Source organism: Uranotaenia lowii, chromosome 3 (genome assembly GCF_029784155.1).
Source record: "Uranotaenia lowii strain MFRU-FL chromosome 3, ASM2978415v1, whole genome shotgun sequence".
Lineage (NCBI taxonomy): Eukaryota > Metazoa > Arthropoda > Insecta > Diptera > Culicidae > Uranotaenia > Uranotaenia lowii.
In genome coordinates this window covers 239,592,689-239,615,144 of record NC_073693.1, presented here as the reverse complement: position 1 = coordinate 239,615,144, position 22,456 = coordinate 239,592,689, and the positions used below count along the sequence as shown (strand labels likewise).

At 43.8% G+C, this 22,456-nt stretch overlaps 1 protein-coding gene across 1 annotated transcript; it reads right to left on the bottom strand.

Annotated features, from left to right (window-relative positions):
* Nucleotides 1–8,257: 8,257 nt before the first annotated feature.
* LOC129753209 (ionotropic receptor 75a-like) lies at nucleotides 8,258–10,604 on the bottom strand. Its single transcript, XM_055749007.1, has 7 exons — nucleotides 10,434–10,604; nucleotides 9,881–10,377; nucleotides 9,698–9,825; nucleotides 9,435–9,608; nucleotides 9,151–9,377; nucleotides 8,876–9,087; nucleotides 8,258–8,813 (listed from the first exon to the last, which is right to left on the bottom strand). The coding sequence occupies exons 1-7, from the start codon at nucleotides 10,579–10,581 to the stop codon at nucleotides 8,280–8,282; spliced, it is 1,920 nt and encodes a 639-aa protein (XP_055604982.1). The 5' UTR covers nucleotides 10,582–10,604; the 3' UTR covers nucleotides 8,258–8,279.
* Nucleotides 10,605–22,456: the final 11,852 nt, after the last annotated feature.

The following is a 22,456-nucleotide window of genomic DNA, read 5'->3' as shown; positions in this document are numbered from 1 at the left end:
TTCGTACGGTTCGAACGGTTCCTACGGTTCGTACGGTTCGAACGATTCCTACGGTTCATACGGTTCCTACGGTTCGAACGGTTCCTACGGTTCGTACGGTTCCTACGGTTCGAACGGTTCCTACGGTTCGAACGGTTCCTACGGTTCGTACGATTCCTACGGTTCGTACGGTTCCTACGGTTCGTACGGTTCCTACGGTTCGAACGGTTCGTACGGTTCGTACGGTTCGTACGGTTCCTACGGTTCGTACGGTTCCTACGGTTCCTACGGTTCGTACGGTTCCTACGGTTCGTACGGTTCGTACGGTTCCTGCGGTTCGTACGGTTCGAACGGTTCCTACGGTTCGTACGGTTCCTACGGTTCGTACGGTTCGAACGGTTCCTACGGTTCGTACGGTTCGAACGGTTCCTACGGTTCGAACGGTTCGTACGATTCGAACGGTTCGTACGGTTCGAACGGTTCCTACGGTTCGTACGGTTCGTACGGTTCCTACGGTTCGTACGGTTCGTACGGTTCCTACGGTTCGAACGGTTCCTACGGTTCAAACGGTTCCTACGGTTCGTACGGTTCGAACGGTTCGTACGATTCGAACGGTTCGTACGGTTCCAACGGTTCCTACGGTTCGTACGGTTCGAACGGTTCCTACGGTTCGTACGGTTCCTACGGTTCGTACGGTTCTTACGGTTCGTACGGTTCCTACGGTTCGAACGGTTCGAACGGTTCCTACGGTTCGTACGGTTCCTACGGATCGAACGGTTCCTACGGTTCGAACGGTTCCTACGGTTCGAACGGTTCCTACGGTTCGAACGGTTCCTACGGTTCGTACGGTTCGAACGGTTCCTACGGTTCCTACGGTTCGAACGGTTCCTACGGTTCGTACGGTTCGTACGGTTCCTACGGTTCCTACGGTTCGTACGGTTCGAACGGTTCCTACGGTTCGTACGGTTCCTACGGTTCGTACGGTTCCTGCGGTTCGTACGGTTCGAACGGTTCCTACGGTTCGTACGGTTCCTACGGTTCGTACGGTTCCAACGGTTCCAACGGTTCCTACGGTTCGTACGGTTCGAACGGTTCCTACGGTTCCTACGGTTCGTACGGTTCCTACGGTTCGAACGGTTCCTACGGTTCCTACGGTTCGTACGGTTCGAACGGTTCCTACGGTTCGTACGGTTCGAACGGTTCCTACGGTTCGTACGGTTCCTACGGTTCGAACGGTTTCTACGGTTCGAACGGTTCCTACGGTTCGAACGGTTCCTACGGTTCGAACGGTTCCTACGGTTCGTACGGTTCGAACGGTTCCTACGGTTCGTACGGTTCCTACGGTTCGTACGGTTCCTACGGTTCGTACGGTTCCTACGGTTCGTACGGTACCAACGGTTCCTACGGTTCGTACGGTTCGTAAGGTTCCTACGGTTCGTACGGTTCGTACGGTTCCAACGGTTCGTACGGTTCCTACGGTTCGAACGGTTCCTACGGTTCGAACGGTTCCTACGGTTCGAACGGTTCCTACGGTTCGTACGGTTCGAACGGTTCGTACGGTTCGAACGGTTCGTACGGTTCCAACGGTTCCCACGGTTCGTACGGTTCCTACGGTTCCTACGGTTCGTACGGTTCCTACGGTTCGTACGGTTCGAACGGTTCCTACGGTTCGTACGGTTCGAACGGTTCCTACGGTTCGTACGGTTCCTAAGGTTCGTACGGTTCGAACGGTTCCTACGGTTCGTACGGTTCGTACGGTTCGTACGGTTCCTACGGTTCTTACGGTTCGTACGGTTCGTACAGTTCGAACGGTTCGTACGGTTCCAACGGTTCGTACGGTTCCTAAGGTTCGTACGGTTCGAACGGTTCCTACGGTTCGTACGGTTCGTACGGTTCGTACTGTCCGTACGGTTCGAACGGTTCATACGGTTCCTACGGTTCGTACGGTTTGAACGGTTCCTACGGTTCGTACGGTTCCTACGGTTCCTACGGTTCGTACGGTTCCTACGGTTCGTACGGTTCGTACGGTTCCTACGGTTCGTACGGTTCGAACGAATCCTACGGTTCGAACAGTTCGAACGGTTCCTACGGTTCGTACGGTTTCTACGGTTCGTACGGTTCATACGGTTCCTACGGTTCGTACGGTTTGAACGATTCGTACGGTTCCTACGGTTCGTACGGTTCGAACGGTTCGAATGGTTCCTACGGTTCGTACGGTTCGTACGGTTCCTACGGTTCGTACGGTTCGTACGGTTCGTACGGTTCCTACGGTTCGTACGGTTCCAACGGTTCCTACGGTTCGAACGGTTCATACGGTTCGTACGGTTCGTACGGTTTGTACGGTTCGAACGGTTCCTACGGTTCGTACGGTTCCTACGGTTCGAACGGTTCCTACGGTTCGTACGGTTCGAACGGTTCGTATGGTTCGTACGGTTCCTACGGTTCGAACGGTTCCTACGGTTCGAACGGTTCGTACGGTTCGTACGGTTCCTACGGTTAGTACGGTACGAACGGTTCCTACGGTTCGTACGGTTCGAACGGTTCCTACGGTTCGTACGGTTCGAACGGTTCCTACGGTTCGTACGGTTCGAACGGTTCCTACGGTTCGAACGGTTCGTACGGTTCGAACGGTTCGTACGTTTCGTACTGTTCCTACGGTTCGTACGGTTCCTACGGTTCGAACGGTTCCTACGGTTCGAACGGTTCCTACGGTTCGAACGGTTCCTACGGTTCCTACGGTTCGTACGGTTCCTACGGTTCGTACGGTTTGAACGGTTCGAACGGTTCCTACGGTTCGTACGGTTCGTACGGTTCCTACGGTTCGAACGGTTCGTACGGTTCGTACGGTTCCTACGGTTCGTACGATTCGAACGGTTCCTACGGTTCGTACGGTTCGAACGGTTCCTACGGTTCGTACGGTTCCAACGGTTCCTACGGTTCGAACGGTTCGTACGGTTCCAACGGTTCGTACGGTTCCTACGGTTCCTACGGTTCGTACGGTCCGTACGGTTCGTACGGTTCGAACGGTTTCTACGGTTCGTACGGTTCCTACGGTTCTTACGATTCCTACGGTTCGTACGGTTCCTACGGTTCGAACGGTTCATACGGTTCCTACGGTTCGTACGGTTCGAACGGTTCCTACGGTTCCTACGGTTCATACGGTTTGAACGGTTCGAACGGTTCCTACGGTTCGTACGGTTCGTACGGTTCCTACGGTTCGAACGGTTCGTACGGTTCGTACGGTTCCTACGGTTCGTACGGTTCGAACGGTTCCTACGGTTCGAACGGTTCCTACGGTTCGTACGGTTCGTACGGGTCCTACGGTTCGTACGGTTCGAACGGTTCCTACGGTTCATACGGTTCGAACGGTTCCTACGGTTCGTACGGTTCCTACGGTTCGTACGGTTCGAACGTTTCCTACGGTTCGTACGGTTCCTACGGTTCGTACGGTCCGAACGGTTCCTACGGTTCGTACGGTTCCGTACGGTTCGAACGGTTCCTACGGTTCGTACGGTTCGTACGGTTCGTACAGTTCCTACGGTTCGTACGGTTCCAACGGTTCCTACGGTTCGTACGGTTCCTACGGTTCGTACGGTTCGTACGGTTCGTACAGTTCGAACGGTTCGTACGGTTCCAACGGTTCGTACGGTTCGTACGGTTCGTACGGTTTTTACGGTTCGTACGGTTCCTACGGTTCGTACAGTTCGTACGGTTCCTACGGTTCGTACGGTTCGAACGGTTCGTACGGTTCCTACGGTTCGTACGGTTCGTACAGTTCGAACGGTTCGTACGGTTCCAACGGTTCGTACGGTTCGTACGGTTCGTACGGTTCCTACGGTTCGTACGGTTCCTACAGTTCGAACGGTTCGAACGGTTCCTACGGTTCGTACGGTTTGAACGGTTCCTACGGTTCGTACGGTCCCTACGGTTCGTACGGTTCCTAAGGTTCCTACGGTTCGCACGGTTCGTACGGTTCCTACGGTTCGTACGGTTGCTACGGTTCGTACGGTTCGAACGGTTCCTACGGTTCGTACGGTTCGAACGGTTCCTACGCTTCGTACGGTCCCTACGGTTCGTACGGTTCGTACGATTCCTACGGTTCGTATGGTGCGAACGGTTCGTACGGTTCCTACGGTTCGTACGGTTCGAACGGTTCCTACGGTTCGTACGGTTCGTACGGTTCGTACGGTTCCTACGGTTCGTACGGTTCGATTGGTTCGTAAGGTTCCTACGGTTCGTACGGTTCGAACGGTTTGTACGGTTCGAACGGTTCCTACGGTTCGTACGGTTCGAACGGTTCCTAAGGTTCGTACAGTTCCTACGGTTCCTACGGTTCGAACGGTTCGTACGGTTTGTACGGTTCGAACGGTTCCTACGGTTCGAACGGTTCGTACGGTTCGAACGGTTCCTAAGGTTCGTACGGTTCCTACTGTTCCTACGGTTCGAACGGTTCGTACGGTTCCTACGGTTCGTACGTTTCGAACGATTCGTACGGTTCCTACGGTTCGTACGGTTCCAACGGTTCCTACGGTTCGTACGGTTCGAACTGTTCGTACGGTTCGATTGGTTCGTAAGGTTCCTACGGTTCGTACGGTTCGAACGGTTCCTACGGTTCCTACGGTTCGTACGGTTCGAACGGTTCCTAAGGTTCGAACGGTTCCTACGGTTCGTACGGTTTGAACGGTTCGTACGGTTCGAACGGTTCGTACGGTTCCAACGGTTCGAACGGTTCCTACGGTTCGTACGGTTCCTACGGTTCGTACGTTTCGAACGATTCGTACGGTTCCTACGGTTCGTACGGTTCCAACGGTTCCTACGGTTCGTACGGTTCGAACTGTTCGTACGGTTCGATTGGTTCGTAAGGTTCCTACGGTTCGTACGGTTCGAACGGTTTGTACGGTTCCTACGGTTCCTACGGTTCCTACGGTTCGAACGGTTCCTAAGGTTCGTACAGTTCCTACGGTTCCTACGGTTCGAACGGTTCCTACGGTTCCTACGGTTCGTACGGTTCGAACGGTTCCTAAGGTTCGTACGGTTCCTACGGTTCGAACGGTTCCTACGGTTCGCACGGTTCCTACGGTTCGAACGGTTCCTACGGTTCGAACGGTTCCTACGGTTCGTACGGTTTGAACGGTTCGTACGGTTCGAACGGTTCGTACGGTTCCAACGGTTCGTACGGTTCCTACGGTTCCTACGGTTTGTACGGTTCGAACGGTTCGTACGGTTCCTACGGTTCGTACGGTTCGAACGATTCGTACGGTTCCTACGGTTCGTACGGTTCCAACGGTTCCTACGGTTCGTACGGTTCGAACTGTTCGTACGGTTCGAACGGTTCGTACGGTTCGATTGGTTCGTAAGGTTCCTACGGTTCGAACGGTTTGTACGGTTCGAACGGTTCCTACGGTTCGTACGGTTCGAACGGTTCCTAAGGTTCGCACAGTTCCTACGGTTCCTACGGTTCGAACGGTTCGTACGGTTTGTACGGTTCCTTCGGTTCGTACGGTTCGAACGGTTCCTAAGGTTCGTACGGTTCGTACGGTTCCTACGGTTCCTACAGTTCGAACGGTTCCTACGGTTCGAACGGTTCGTACGGTTCCTACGGTTCGTACGGTTTGTACGGTTCGTACGGTTCGAACGGATCCTACGGTTCGTACGGTTCCTACGGTTCGAACGGATCCTACGGTTCGTACGGTTCGAACGGTTTGTACGATTCGAACGGTTCCTACGGTTCCTACGGTTCGTACGGTTCCTACGGTTCGAACGGATCCTACGGTTCGTACGGTTCATACGGTTTGAACGGTTCGTACGGTTCCTACGGTTCCTACGGTTCGTACGGTTTGTACGGTTCGTACGGTTCGAACGGATCCTAGGGTTCGTACGGTTCCTACGGTTCGTACGGTTCGAACGGTTCCTACGGTTCGTACGGTTCCTACGGTTCGTACGGTTCGAACGGTTCTCACGGTTCGAACGGTTCCTACGGTTCGTACGGTTCGAACGGTTCGATTGGTTCGTAAGGTTCCTACGGTTCGAACGGTCCCTACGGTTCGTACGGTTTGAACGGTTCGTACGGTTCGAACGGTTCGTACGGTTCCAACGGTTCGTACGGTTCCTACGGTTCCTACGGTTTGTACGGTTCGAACGGTTCGTACGGTTCCTACGGTTCGTACGGTTCGAACGATTCGTACGGTTCCTACGGTTCGTACGGTTCCAACGGTTCCTACGGTTCGTACGGTTCGAACTGTTCGTACGGTTCGAACGGTTCGTACGGTTCGATTGGTTCGTAAGGTTCCTACGGTTCGAACGGTTTGTACGGTTCGAACGGTTCCTACGGTTCGTACGGTTCGAACGGTTCCTAAGGTTCGCACAGTTCCTACGGTTCCTACGGTTCGAACGGTTCGTACGGTTTGTACGGTTCCTTCGGTTCGTACGGTTCGAACGGTTCCTAAGGTTCGTACGGTTCCTACGGTTCCTACGGTTCCTACAGTTCGAACGGTTCCTACGGTTCGAACGGTTCGTACGGTTCCTACGGTTCGTACGGTTTGTACGGTTCGTACGGTTCGAACGGATCCTACGGTTCGTACGGTTCCTACGGTTCGAACGGATCCTACGGTTCGTACGGTTCGAACGGTTTGTACGATTCGAACGGTTCCTACGGTTCCTACGGTTCGTACGGTTCCTACGGTTCGAACGGATCCTACGGTTCGTACGGTTCATACGGTTCGAACGGTTCGTACGGTTCCTACGGTTCCTACGGTTCGTACGGTTTGTACGGTTCGAACGGATCCTAGGGTTCGTACGGTTCCTACGGTTCGTACGGTTCGAACGGTTCCTACGGTTCGTACGGTTCCTACGGTTCGTACGGTTCGAACGGTTCTCACGGTTCGTACGGTTCGAACGGTTCGATTGGTTCGTAAGGTTCCTACGGTTTCTACGGTTTGTACGGTTCGAACGGTTTGTACGATTCGAACGGTTCCTACGGTTCCTACGTTTCGTACGGTTCCTACGGTTCTTCAATTGAGTTGAAACAAAAAATTTCTGTTACCGATGTTTTGAGCCTTCTGATCTTAATGACATCAAAACAACTAATTTAAAGATGTTGAGATACGCAAAAACTATAGTGATCTAAGTTACCCCGAAACTCTTAATCTGGTTTTGTAACAAACATTTAATTATAACCACCAATTTCGTTTTGATTTACTGCAATCAACGATCATGTTTAATACTCCTCACCTCAGTAAGTGTTTTAAAGCTTTTAGGTATTACGGAAAAGTAACCCTTTCCAAAATATTCACAAATTAATGAAAAAAGTAATCAAAGTTCCCCCAGTTTACGGTACATGGTGATGGATTTTGGGCAGCTTCCTGGCCAAAAATTTTATAAAGCCACTGGTCGGGGTGATGAATCCGGCAAGTTCAAGTCCGTTTTTGGCGATAAGTTTGCAAGAAAGTGTTTGATCTGGCAAGGTATTTGCAGCTGCGGACAAAAACCCCGGTTTTTGTGACAAACAAGAACATGGACTCCAAGATGTATAAGAAGGAGTGTCTGAAAAAATGTATTCTTCCGTACATTAGATCTCACAAAGGACCAGTAAAATTTTGGCCAGATTAGGTTTTACAGTGGTATCGAGACAACGGGGTGGATTTTGTCGAAAAGGACATCCACCCATCCAGCTGCCCTCAGTTCCAAACCTATCGACAAATATTGGGCAATTGTCAAGCAGGAGATGAAGAAGAGTAGTAGGACAACTAGGGATGCAACAGAGATGAAGAAATGGTGGAACAAAATTCGATGAAAAGTTCGAAATTTTATCAAAACCTTTTCCTTTAAAGTGCAATAAAAAACCTACATTTTGAGTACCAAGCATTTTTATTTCGTGTACATAGCTTCGAGATAGACCCGTTTTAATGTCTCCAGATTTTAGATGATCCATGCTTTAATTGTGAACAATCATCAGACCAACTATTCCTGGTGTTGAAAAGTTCCTTTTCATTAAGTGTTCATTTATTTAATTCTCATGGTATGGTAATTGATGTTGTCGAGCATAAACGAGAAAAAATACTGAAACTTGTACATTTAAAATCTTGTTTTTTCGTATTTGGTATGAAATATCCAAAAAGTGGTCTTGATGAGCCACCCTGCTGATTTTCATCAAAAGGCTCATCAAGATGGTGGAGGATAGAATTATCGAACTTATTGAACATCCTGAACATCGAAAATGTATGTTTTTTCTTGATATAAATACCAAAACAATCAATCTTTATAGTTTTTATTGTGAACATTACCGACATTTCGATTTTCTATTATGTGAATTTCTTCAATTTATACTGCAATTGTATTTCCAGCGGGTTTCTTCTCAATCGCTTCTTCACCGTTGAGTAACCAATTTCGAAAAGCAAGAGCAAACCACTTATGATGAGAGAAAAGGTTATAACAACAAACAGCGATTTGACATGCTCCAAGGCCACGGGCATAACGTCCATATCGCTGGTAGCACACTGTGGCTTTTCGCAGTAGAAAAACCGTCGCTCATACTGGCCCACCGAAGATTCCATCACCTTGCGCAACGTTATCCGGAACATCTCCTTGAATGGGCTTCCCTTGGCCAGCGGCAGATCCAGTGGTCGGAGCGCGTAAAGATAGATCTCCTGTAGGTCACAGATTTCTATGTCCGAAAAGCTATCCATAACCATTGGGTAGCCGTACGATGTATCGAAGAGAAACGCACTGCCACCCTTTCGAACGCGAGCTATTCCTTCACTCACGTTCAGGAAGTTTCGCTCTCCGTTGAGAATTCGCTTCTGATACAGTTCGATGGTAAGTGGATCTTTAGTTCGCTGAAAGCATAAGGGGGATATGAGTTATGGGGGCAAATTTCTGTAAGTAGAAAAACACTAACGTTCAAATAGTCGGTGTTGTAAACGATGTCTTCCACCAGAATTTTCAAGTTGCTGTCCAGAAGGTGTTGAAGAGTATTCATGAATTTTGGTGGGGCAATCAGAAGGTAACCCACAATGAAGGCTGAATAAAATTGGAACACCATGAAAGAAAATACCAACATACAGAGCAGGTGGATTCTTGTAGAAATAGCCGTGGCATTGGTACTGAAACCTGAAGGTAACGTAAAAGGTTATAGTTCTTAAACATACTTATGGCGTGAACCATTTTAAATACCTTGTTGACAAGCAATGGCAAAAATGTTCAAAAGCGACAATGAACGATTATTACGAATCTCCTGATCCGAGGGAAATTGCAGACTTTCACCGCAACAGTTGCAATAGAGAAGTGTTGCCGATGCAAGTCCTATGATCAGAAGTGCGACCCAAAGGTCCATGGCAAATGGTTGCAAAAATACATTTCGATTTTGACCGAAACGGGGATGACGAAACACGAAAGGACGTCTAGAGTAAGGCAGAACATTTAAAAAAATATGAATCTCTAAGGTTTCCTCAACTCACTTAGAAAATCCCACGGTAACGGTGAAATCGAAACTCCCAATTCGTTCGGTTTTATAGGTCAGTAAATTGATGCAAGCATCAACATCTCCGGATGCTATTTGACCGATCATCCCCATATGTGATCGACCATCGGTGTTCGTTATTCCCCACGAGGAAGTTCGAATAATCTTCATACTGTGGGAAGATTGGCGGGTTATGAGTTACTTTAGTTCACCAATTTTTTTTTTTGATTTTTTGAGTTTATCAAACTACAGAACACTTACGTAAAATTATGTTTCCGCATTACTAATTCCCACATAACGTATCCGAAACGATGCATCGCATATTGTGTAATTGTTTTTCGGCTTGTCAAATGTTCCAGTATACTGGTGTGATTAACTTGGTTTAGATCCTGAAAAACTAAATACATGAACCTACCCCTTGAACCTTTTACAATTACGTTTTACCTGCACCGCTCCCTTCAACCACATTCCACCGAAATCAAACCTACGCTCGTATTCCGACTGGGCGGTATGAAATCGAAACCCCTGTTCCAAGGTCCAATTACCATAGAATGTTACATTAAGGGGGGATCCACGCGATCTCATCACGCTGAACACATCATAAACATTCAACAGTTCTTGGTCAAATTCATCGCTAACCACCAGTGTTATTTTGGCATCCACTTTCAAATTCTGCCCATCCAACAGACAGCTAGCATTTGCCAAAGATTCATGTTCAACCATCAACCAATGGAAAGAGGCATTAAAATATTCCTGATTGGACATCAGCTTGAAAAACGGTTCAATGTGGGAACAACTCAAATCGACCATGATTCCAATTTTTTGGTACTCTTGTCTCATAGTATGATGATGACTCCAGGCTTCCGTGAAATTTGAGATGTCGTGGTAGTGAAGTTGATTCTTGTATAAATCTTGTAACTGTTTAGGAAAACCGAAAATATCTAAAAGATAATTTAGCATCGTTAGATAAAAAAATTTATTCATCTAAATTCCATACCATCATTTTGTTGCAAACAATGAAAAACATTAACGACCCTTAACTTCTGCCAGTTTAGGTAATCCACTAGTAGTTTCACATTTGGGAACGCACTTACTACACGTGGCATTAGTAAAACATTCACTATAAATAATTTCAACGAAAGCATTTTTTCAATCCAGTTACACTTGCCGAAAGTCACCTACTTAGTAAAGCTTTTTCTCAAGTTGAATCCGGTTTTTAACGCATTTCTTTTGGCTTACACAAATTGATCACACGTGCCGCAAACTTGCACGTGTAATCAATTTGCGAACTGGATTTTGTGTTACAATGTAACACGGATTCAATCAACGGTGCTATGTTACTGATGAATAGTTTATTCAATTACACCGATGTTCTAATAGACGGTCTCTGATTATGCGTGGAAGACGGTTGATCTACTTTCAGCATTGATCTACAGTCATTTAGTGATAAATTTTCGATACTTAAAAAATAAGGACATTTTCCAAGAGTAAGCCCGTATTGGACAAATGGATAGGAACCCTATCAAATCGTTAACTTTGAAGAAAAAATTAAAATGGAAATAGTGGGAGGGCCTAGGGGAATGTGTGAAGGTTAAATTTCATTTGTATATTGAAGCTCAAACTATTTAGCAATTATAATTATTTTTGCCCCTACATGTAGGCAGCATCATAGTTCTTTTTTCGATTATAAATATATTTGAAATAAACGTTAAAAACCAAGGTTAAATTGATAAAGTAGCATTTATAAACATTATAAAGGTGTTTAGTGTCCTTTATGATCAAGAAAACTCGTTAAAACCGTCAGAATAGAGACTGATCAATATCACCCCAAAAGCATCAAATTCTGAACAGTGACGAAAACGATTGTTAAATCAAATTTAAAGAGGTCTAATAAATTTCTGGATCGGGTGGTGGCCGATCAACTCACGAATGTGCCGGTTGAGAGTCAAGGGCCGGTTCTTCTACATCAGCATCATCAACGTGCACAGCCCTCACCTCGGAAGTACCGGTGACGACAAAGACGAATTTTACGCGCAGCTGGAGCGTGAATACGACCGTTGCTCAAAACATGATATCAAGATCGTCATCGGGGACTTTAATGCTCAGGTCGGCCAGGAGGAGGAATTCAAACTGACAATTGGAAGGTTCAGCGCGCACCAGCTGATCAACGAAAACGGCCTCAGACTTATTGATTTCGCCGCCTCCAAACGAATGGCCGTACGTAGTACCTTTTTTCAGCACCGCCTCCCACATAAGTACACCTGGAGATCACCGTACCAAACTCAATCACAGATCGACCACGTTTTGATCGATAGCCGGCACTTCTCGGACATCATCGACGTCAGATCCTGTCGGGGCGCCAACATCGAGTCGGACCATTATCTGGTGATGGTGAAGATGCGCCCAAAACTCTCCGTAGTAAATAACACACGAAATCGGCGCCCGCCTCGGTTAAACATCGCACGACTGAAGCAACCTGAGGTCGCGGCAGACTACGCGCAATCGGTCGAAGCAGCGCTGCCGGCAGAGGGCGAGCTTGACGAAGCCCCTCTCGAGGACTGTTGGGATACCATCAAAACAGCCATCAACAGTGCTGCGGAGAACGTCATCGGTTATGTGGAGCGATCTCGACGGAACGACTGGTTCGACGAGGAGTGTAGGAGGGTGATGGACGAAGAGAATGCCACGCGGGCGGCAGTAGTACAAAGAGGCACTCGTCGAAATGTGGAAAATCACCAACAGCGGAAGGGGCAGCGAGTCCGACTTTTCCAGGAGAAAAAGCGCCGCCTGGAGGAGGAGGAGCTCGAGGAGCTTGAGCAGCTGCATCGTTCCCAAGAAACACGAAAGTTCTATCAGAAACTCAACGCATCCCGCAAAGGCTTCGTGCCGCAAGCCGAAATGTGCCGGGATAAGGACGGAGGCATCCTGACGGACAATCGTGAGGTGATCAAAAGGTGGAAGCAGCACTTCGATGAACACCTGAACGGCGCACATGCAGGAGATCAAGACAGTGGGGGAAGGTACATCGCCGGGGTAGCCAACGACGAAGAGGAGCCACTCCCAACGATGAGTGAAGTTAAAGGAAGCCATTCGCCAGCTGAATAGAAACAAGTCAGCTGGGAAGGATGGCATCGCAGCTGAACTCATCAAAATGGGCCCGGACAAGTTGGCCGATTGCCTACACCGATTGATAGTCCGGATCTGGGACATAGAACAGCTACCGGAGGAGTGGAAGGAGGGGGTGATATGCCCCATCTACAAGAAGGGCGACAAATTGGACTGTGAGAACTACCGAGCGATCACTGTCCTCAATGCCGCCTACAAAGTGTTGTCCCGAATCCTACTCCGCCGGCTAACGCCACAAGCAAACAGATTCGTGGGAAGTCATCAGGCCGGCTTTATGGAGGGACGGTCAACGACGGACCAGATATTCACATTACGGCAAATCCTCCAAAAATGCCGTGAACACCAAGTCCCTACGCACCATCTATTCATCGACTTCAAAGCCGCATACGACACGATCGACCGTAACGAGCTATGGAAAATCATGGACGAGAACGGCTTTTCCGGGAAGCTGATCAGACTTATCAAGGCGACGATGGATGGAACGCAGTGCTGTGTGCGGATTTCGGGTGAATTGTCGAGTTCATTCGAATCACGCAGGGGGGCTTCGACAAGGTGATGGTCTATCCTGCATGATGTTCAACGTGGCGCTAGAAAGTGTTATTCGACGAGCGGTGGGTGAAATGCGCGGCACGATTTTCAACGGATCCAGTCAACTTAACTGCTTTGCCGATGACATTGATATAGTCGGCAGATCATCTGCGGCGGTGGAGGAGATCTATCGCAAACTGAAACGCGAAGCAGGAAGGATTGAGTTGATGATTAATACGTCCAAGACGAAGTACATGCATGCCTGCGGATTCGAGACCGACCGAACCCGCATGTCCAGTAATAACAAGGTCACGATCGACGGCGACGAGCTGGAGATAGTCGAAGACTTTGTCTATCTCGGCTCACTGGTGACCGCAGACAATGACACCAGCCGTGAGATCCGGAGGCGAATTATCAGCGGAAGTCGTGCCTACTATGGACTCCACAAGCAACTGCGGTCGAGAAGACTTAGCCCTCGCACGAAGTGCAACCTGTATATGACGCTTATTAGACCGGTTGTTCTCTACGGGCACGAGACATGGATATTGCTCGAGGAGGACCTGCGTACACTCGGAGTATTCGAGCGACGAGTGTTAAGAACCATCTTTGGCGGCGTACAGGAGAACGGAGTGTGGAGGCGAAGGATGAACCACGAGCTCGCGCGACTCTACGGCGAACCCAGTATCCAGAAGGTGGTGAAAGCTGGCCGGATACGCTGGGCGGGACATGTTGCGAGAATGCCGGATGACTGTCCTGCAAAACAAGTGTTCGCTACGAATCCGGTAGGAACAAGACGAGTGGGGGCGCAACGAGCGAGGTGGTTAGACCAAGTGGAGCGTGATCTGGCGAACGTGGGGTGCCCGAGAAACTGGAGAACGGTTGCCATGGACAGAGTGAATTTTAGGAATTATGTTCGTCAAGTTATGTCGTGAGACGGAATACTATGTAAATAAAATAAATAAATTTCTGCATCCATGTTTTACATCCATGAGAGTCCATTACTGGTTTTGAAAATATAAAATATGCCACAATCCTTTTAACAGAAAAAATTGTTGAAATATATTTAAAAAAGTGATCAATATTACCCCGGACAACGGTTCATAGAAAAGTTGTATACCTGGATAAAATCTTATTTTATGGGTGGCTCCATAGACTAGATGAGCATTACCTTAAAAAGTTGTCATATAAGTATTTTCACACCACCCACAAATCAAACCAGACGCCAAGTAGGACGTTAAATTATGGACTCAATTAATAGTGCTAAGAAACTGATAAATAGCAGGCTTGAGAATGTCATTCAAATGAAATTAAAACTCGTAGCAGTCGCATGACATTTCCTACAACATTTCTTAGAGCAAGTTCACTGGTGTTGGGAAGAAGTGGTAGAAATTTTGACACTTATGACACATATCGAAAACTTTACCATGCAAAAACATTTTCAAGATCTGTGGCCTTCTAGTTTTTTTACATCACGTGTTGTATTTTCGCATGCTGTGTTGCAAAAATTAGCAATATTTCTATCACATACGGCTGAAATAGAAACAGTGTTGTAAAATAATACAACGCCCCAAGATCTTGAAAACATTTTTGCATGGTAAAATTTTCAAAATGTCAAAATTTCTACCACTTTTTTGCAACACCAGTGAACTTGCTCTTAGAGACTTAAATGACATTGACGGTTGTCCAATAAATGTTACGCAACGAAAAAAAAATATCATTGAGTTTTGCAATGACATTCGCCAATCAAAATGTTATGGAACTTTTCTCCTCAATAACATTTCTGACTAGCGAATGTCATTGGTTCGGTTGGTTCTAGGAATGTCGCAATGAAATTTGTGGATTTTAGTAGGTGTGAATGTCATGAAAAAAATGTCCTTTCTTCGACTGTTGTGAAGTTTATTGATCGCAAAAAAAATAAAATAAGATACCCGTCCGCAACGCGTGTATTAATTAGCTGAGATGATTAACGGCAATAATACCGGTGGAAGTGCTTCGATTTCAACTTGCGACCCCTTCAGTAAAAGTTTAACTTGTAGATGACGAAAATTAATGTCGCGAGTTCGCTAGTACAAGTCACTAGTCTTAGTATAAGAAGAAATTAGTTTAGCTCTGATTTCAACTTTCGACCGCTCTTGTGAAAGGGTTAGACTTGTCGGTGACGAAAACTAGTGTCGCGAGTTAGCTAGTACAAACAAGCTGCTAGTGTTAGAACAATTAGAAATTAGTTTGACTCCAATTTCAATTTGCAACCGGTTAAGTGAAAGGTTTGACTTGTCGTTGGCGAATAGTGTCGCGAGTCCGCTAGAACAAGATACTAGTCCCAAGCAACCAAAAGTCCCATAAAACAGGTACAAACACGCTTACTCAGCCCCATCATTGATATGAAGTACGTTCTATACAGCTCAAAATTTAAGTTCTTATTGATGCTTTCAAGTTCCAAAACAAGTCTTAATGATCTTCTATTCAGCTTCCAGCGGCCTCTTAATTCAGCTTCCGAAAAATCGCGAAAATGAGCAAAAAAATCTCTCTCTATCTCAACTGAACCGTTGGCTTCGGTTCATATCACCTTCACTTGATTATTTACTGTGTTCTGTACTGGTGCCGCCATGATGCCACGCGCCGGATTTCAAACTCGACAAATTGCTCAATAGCTTCTTTCCTACATTTCCTACATATATCGCATCAGAATGGTCACTTAAGTACAAAATTACTTATTGAAAAAAACTTGCCCGGCTTGGGGATCGAACCCCGACCTTCGTGGTGAGAATCGAACACGCTACCACGAGACCACGCCTAGATGTTGTTCTAACTGAAACTAAAACTCGAAGAGGTGATTTGATTTTGAAAGCACATCAATGCACTTTTTGTGACTTATCAATACCCATTTGAGCACTTTTGTGCCCTTTATGTGACTTACCAAATCCCGTATTGAGCACTTTTGTGCCCTTTATGTGACTAAAGTCCCGTATAACGTACGTATAGATCCCTTTTGCAGCTTTCAAGTTCGTTAATGAGTACATATAGTTCACTAATGGGAATTGGGCAAAACAAGTCACATACAACGCACATATTAATCACTTTTGCAACATTCAAGTTCATTAATGAGTACATAAAGTTCACTAAAGGGAATTGGGCAGTTTATTCTCTTTGTCAGCCAATATGTAACTTTCAATGCTTTCATTCAAGTAAATATGTGACTTTTGGTTGCTTGGGGTGTTAGAACCGCAAGAAATTACTACGATTTCAACTTGCGAACCCTCTAGTGGGAGGGTTTGACTTGTAGGTAACGAGAAATAGTGTCGCGAGTTTGGTTGTACAAGCTTTTACTGTTGGTACCGTTAGAAATTTGTTTAGCTCTGATTTCATTCTTATTCTTTTATTGATAAAACGAAGGTTTTTCTTATTTCACATCACATCGAAAAATCAACAACGGAAACAAAATGACACATCATGAAATTATGCTGGGAGATAGTCGAAATTATCAGATTCATCTCCTTGATCTCATAAAAAATGTCTCTATTTGTTCTTACGATCACCATATCCGATACAGTCTGCGGCCCCAAAGGAGTTCGATGTTCCGTAAACCGGAGAGCAAATGCATTGTATGTGCGCTCAAAGGGAAACTTGGTTACTTGGCACAGCTAGCATTTGACATTACACTTAAAGACATGCTCGCAACGTTCCTTTTTCTTAAGTCTCAATGATGTAATAAAACATCAGAAATATGTAGAATCCGAAAATTACATCGCAAATCATGCGTGGCTCACATTTTTTGCGATGTTATAAATATATCCTAAATATCCTATTTCTCAATCGCCACGCAAACATGAAACAAACGACCCACACCCGAGGCTTGGCCAACGCTTAAACGATGAAGAATTTAGCTCAAAATGAATGCTGTGCAACTGCTTCCCTGCGTTTTGAACCCTCAATACAAGTCAAACCCTTTCACTTGAGTGGTCGCAAGTTGAAATCGGAGCTAATCTTATTTTTGCCGATAATAACACTAGTAGCTCGTACTAACGAACTTGCGACACAAATTTTCGTCTCCTACAAGTCAAACCCTTACACTAGAGGGGTCGCAAGTTGAAATCGGAGCTAAACTTATTTCTACCAGTACAATTTTCCCGTATGTTTGGCTAACGTGCCGCTACTAATGCTACCCCCATTCTGAACACTAAATAGTAGCTTGTACTAGCGAACTCGCGACACTAGTTTTCTTCACCTACAAGTAAAACCCTTTCACTAGAGGGATCGCAAGTTGAAATCAGGGCTAAACTAATTTCTTCCTATACTAAGACTAGTGACTTTTACTAGCGAACGATTGTATCCCATTTACCCGAAAACCATTGCCCAGAATGAATTTTTCCCAGAATGACAAATACCCGAAATCAAACCCCAGAATGAACCATTTCCCAGAAAAAAATTCCCCAGAATGCACCATTTACCAGAAATTATTTTCCCAGAATGGACCATTTCCCAGATTTTTTTCCCCAGAATGGAACATTTCCCAGAATGGCACAAATCCCAGATTACTTCCTCTTGTATTTTTATTTGTTTTTTTTTCTAATGAATTCTTGTAAATTTCATATGATTCGATATTCATTTTTCAAAATGATTTTTTTTAAATGAAACTACAACTTTGAAATTTTCCAACTAAATTTATTTTAGAACCAATATTGTGCTTTGTTTATGGTTCATGGTACTTTAATTGATTCAATGCTTACCATGGTCCTTTGAAAAACCGTTTTGATATCCGACTCCTCACGCTGCGCGTTCGAACTTCAAAGACGTTTTGTCCTTCACGCTGTCGCGTGGCGGACGGGGCTAAGGGATCACCCCTAGCTTTCACGCAGACCTAGGAAGCCCCGGCAGACCTAGACCAATGTAATGGGGCCCTCGCTTCCGACGGCGGGTTGGCGGCCACCTCGGATTTGTGAGCTTTGGCGGCTTTGTGCCGCTTCAGCCCCTTCATCCTCGTTGGTTGCGGCTTTGCCGCAAAAGAATTAAGTTATGAAACCCCATTTTTTTTGTAACAATTCCTTTTTTTTTATTAATTTCTAGTAAGGATAAATGTTTTCAATTTTCTGGGAATTGGTTCTTCTGGCGAAAAAAATTCTGAGAAATGGTTCATTCTGGTGAAAAAATTTCTGGGAAATGGTACATTCTGGCGAAAATTTTTCTGGGGAATGGTTCGTCTGGGGAAAAAAATTCTGGGGAATGGTTCTTTCTGGCGATCGAAATTCTGGGGATTTTTCATTCTGGGCAATGGTATTCGGGTAAATGGAGTACAACCCTAGCGAACTCGCGACACTAATTTTTGGCCGCACTCATAATAACACGTGTAATTATAATTTGACAAGAAAAAACTTGAAAAGGACGGATAAAACGAATGTATGTATTATTTTATGACATCTTGAAAAACAAGTTTAGCACCGTTTTTCAAACGAAAGGCGGATAATACCAGCCAATATTGAATATGTTGTTAATCACTGAATAATCTGAGTCAGTTTTTATGGCCCATTTTATGTAAATCTATATATATAAAAATGAATGTTTGTCTGTCTGTCTGTTCCCTATAGACTCGGAAACTACTGAACCGATCATCGTCAAAATTGGCATCTGAGGGTTTTTGGGGCCAGAGATGGTTTCTATAATAGTTAAAACCCCATCCGACATAAGGGAGGGGGGCTCCCATACAAAGTTTGTGATTATTCGAACCAAATTAAAGTCATGACATCCATTTTCTCGAGATTTTTTTTCCTTTGGGCGGTTTGTTTTTAGTCTCCATGGTCGAGGCGTCGCGCGCCAACGTCGCGAGAGGATAGTAACCATGGCATAGCATACTGATCAGTGGGAATATTTTGGCGCGTATTTCTCAACCAAGCATATTTTCAATGCAAGGGGTGGCGATATGAAGCCTTGATGGGATTTTTTTTTCTACTTGATTCCTAGCTCATTTGTACAGTACATGGTTATGAATGACGCCTAGATGTTATCCAGATTGACATTTTGCCGATCGAATAAAACATATAGGTACAATTTTTTTGCCAAAATCTGAAATTAAAAAGTCATGGCATCCATTTTTAGAGATTTTCTTTTCTTTGAGGGGTTTGTTTTTCGTCTCTATGATCAAGCAAATGTCGTTGCAAGTGGATAGTAACCAAGGCTGTTCGTTGATCGCTGGAAAAATTGAACAATTAGACGCCTGTTTCTCAACCAAGTACCTATATTTCTTACGCACGTGGGGGCGATATGCAACCTAGATGTGCTTTTCTTGCTTAATTGTACACAGCACGTGGAAATAAAAAATATAAATTTAGTTCTGATGCTAATGAAATAATGATATGACACTTTGCGGACAGTTGAAAAAAAAAACACTGAATTAAAAGAGTTTACATACAATTTTTTAACCCAAGGTTATTTTTGAATCATACTGATAACAGAAATATGAATAAGCTGTCTTCATAGGTAGATCGGAAACATTTTGTTGATCATGTAAAAATGCACTTAACTGAAAAAGAAGATAAAAAAAATCTGATCCGACACATGAACTGATCAAGAGCCTTTTCTTTAAATTAGAAAAAATAGGACTGACGTGTTCATAAGTGAAAGGTATCAGTGAAAGAAACTGATTTTTATTGACCAAAAGTGAAGGAAATCATTTTTTGAAAGAATTTTCATTCAAGTAACACTAGAGCATGTTCAAACGTTCAACTTTTCTCTGCTCCAAAAAAAATATAAAATTATGTGTTCTTCTAAAAATTGTTACTTCAGCCCAAATACACAACTGAAACGAATTTAGAAATGAAAATGGGAGCTTTTTATTTTAAATAATTCTGGAAAAAACATCGTACTTTTTGCTTACATACCAATTCAAGTACGTACTACAAGGGCAAACGTCGAACTTTTAAGAAATTCATCTTTAAAATGATTCAATATGTTGAAAAGACCAGAAGGGGTATTCCGAAAGTTGAAACTGAAGCGGATATTTAAAATTCTTAAATGTCTTTGTAAATGAAGCTCATTTTATTTGAACAGCATTCGTTAAAAGTGGAATAAAAAAGGTAAATTTATACTGCAGGAGTACTGCAGATATATAATTGAAACTTGATAAAACAAGCAAACAGATATACGTATTAAATCCATTTTAAAGCCATTACTCTGACGAATCTGAAAATAAGCTTTGCATCCACACTTGCCCCAATAAACGGGACAAATGTTAACTTAGAAATTTGTTTTTGCCAACTTTTTTGAATATTTGACTTCCAAAGAGAAAATAAAAAAACGCGGAGAATTTATTTAGTGATGCAACTGATATATTTTGCTTTAAAAAATTTACTAAAAAGAAAAAAAAAAGCACTGAATAAAATCGATAATTTTCATACCATGATAAGTGTTTTTTGGGAAAACTTCAAGCTATAATTTCCCATGTCCACGAGTTTGGCATATGGCTAAACATATTTTTAACATAATTTTAACGCAAAAAGGATAGATATTCAAACTGCTTCGAAGGGCGAGGATGGTGAAAAAAGCTGTTTGATAATGTTTATTAAAAATCCTTTTCATCGTTTTTTTTTTTTCAAATTTCGATAGCTTATTTTTTTTAACTTCAAAAAATACATCATCTAAAGCTAATCAGAGGCAGGAAGTGCTCATAATACAGAATTTTAGGAATATACTCAAAACACTGTCCCGATTCACGCTATTGATCGGTTTTCAAAATTCTATTTTTATAAAGTACAATGTGCTATAAATTCCAATATGCGAATCATTTTCTTTCAATTAGTTTATGTAAACTCGAGCCGGGTAAATCAGCCTACCTTCTTCAAGCAGTGGGGGACAAAATTGAAAAAGATAGGGGAGCTTCCACGTAAGTTTAAGATAAAGAGCTTTTAAAAGAAGGGACCATATTTTAAAAGAGGGTTTTTTTTGCGTACGGATATTAAGCATAACTCAAAAATAGATGTGACAAATGTTTTTATAGAAGTTCGTAACTTCCCATTTTGGGGAAAAATGTGGAAAATCCATAAATATTGACATTATTTGAGTCATTATGGAGCTTTAAAAACAGAGTACAAATTTCAGAATTTGAAAAACAAGTTTAGAGATCAAGCTTTAGTAAATAATATATACCATCTTTGAATCGCAATTCTGAAATCCAGCTGCAGCTCTCATCTCAAAGTTGTTGGTTCTAAACCATGATGAGGTTTGATTTAAAAAACTGCTTACAAAAATCTAAATTTGAATAAATTTCTACAAATTTCATTTATTTTTGCAAGGTATAGCAATGCTCACCGGGTCAGCTAGTAAAATATATTAAATGACTTAAACTTTTTCGCGAACATTCATTCTTCCAAATGGAAACATAGTTTACTTTGCATTTTTTTTATCAGATACGGACATTTTTTTTTGGTTGATAAATTGGTTTGAACCGTTTTCCGAGAAAAAACTTCAAAGTCGGTGGTACTATTCTTGATCACTTATATGTGAAAGTTTTCTGCAGCTATACCACAGCGATTACTAATAGAAGTGAGAAAATATACATTCTTTTGGAAATCATCGCTGCTATCCAATAAAATGTCTTTTTTCTGGGCATATTTTTGAGAAGTTTTTTCTCAATTATTTTTTGCGAAGCCCTGATTTTCGTGATATCGAGGTATCATTTCACAAATTTTTAGGCAAATTTCGTCCAAATTACTAAAGCTAATTTATGAATTTCTTATGACCTTGGTAATGTGGATTGCGATTTTTTAAGTTAAGTGACTCAATTTATCGATTTGTGTCATGACTTTTCGATGAAAATAGCCGCAGCCAGTGGCGTATTGGATTCAAGTCTTCTAAGCCGACGGTCATGAAATCGACTCCCAATCACGGCATACATAGTACACTTTCTGTGGGTTTGTGGTTTTAGTATTTGTAAGATGCTAGCCATCCTTCGAAAGATGTACGCTTAGAGTTAAGTAAAAGGAATCTCTTCGATGAAACATTAAGTTTCATTGAGATCTTGTACGTGTTTGTGTTCGTAAAGAAATAACATCACAAAGTATAATTACTTTTTTTAGGGATAAATCTCAGAATTATTGATATTTTTTTGTCGACTTTAATGCTGAGTCCACTCGATAGGAAATCTAAAATCTGCTTCATTTTGAATTGAAGATTGTCGTTTTCGTCAATAATCAAGATCAAAAGATTCTATACGTTCGCATATTTTATAAGGTTTTGAGGCCTGAATTTCTAATAATGACTAATGAGTATTTTTATACATTGCCTTGTATTTTATCCCAAATAAATTTTTGTTTTTCTAATGCGTGCATTTTTGATAGGATGATATTCAGGTTTCAGAATGTCTTCTTTAGTTGAAAC

Bases quoted from the DNA above. Each gene is read 5' to 3' on its own strand.
- LOC129753209 (XM_055749007.1), bottom strand. From the start codon at position 10,581: ATGCTTTCGTTGAAATTATTTATAGTGAATGTTTTACTAATGCCACGT. The intron at 9,609-9,697 runs GTAAGTGTTCTG...ATCTTCCCACAG, and splicing joins ATGCGGAAACATAATTTTAC to TATGAAGATTATTCGAACTT. The intron at 9,378-9,434 runs GTGAGTTGAGGA...GCCTTACTCTAG, and splicing joins GTTACCGTGGGATTTTCTAA to ACGTCCTTTCGTGTTTCGTC.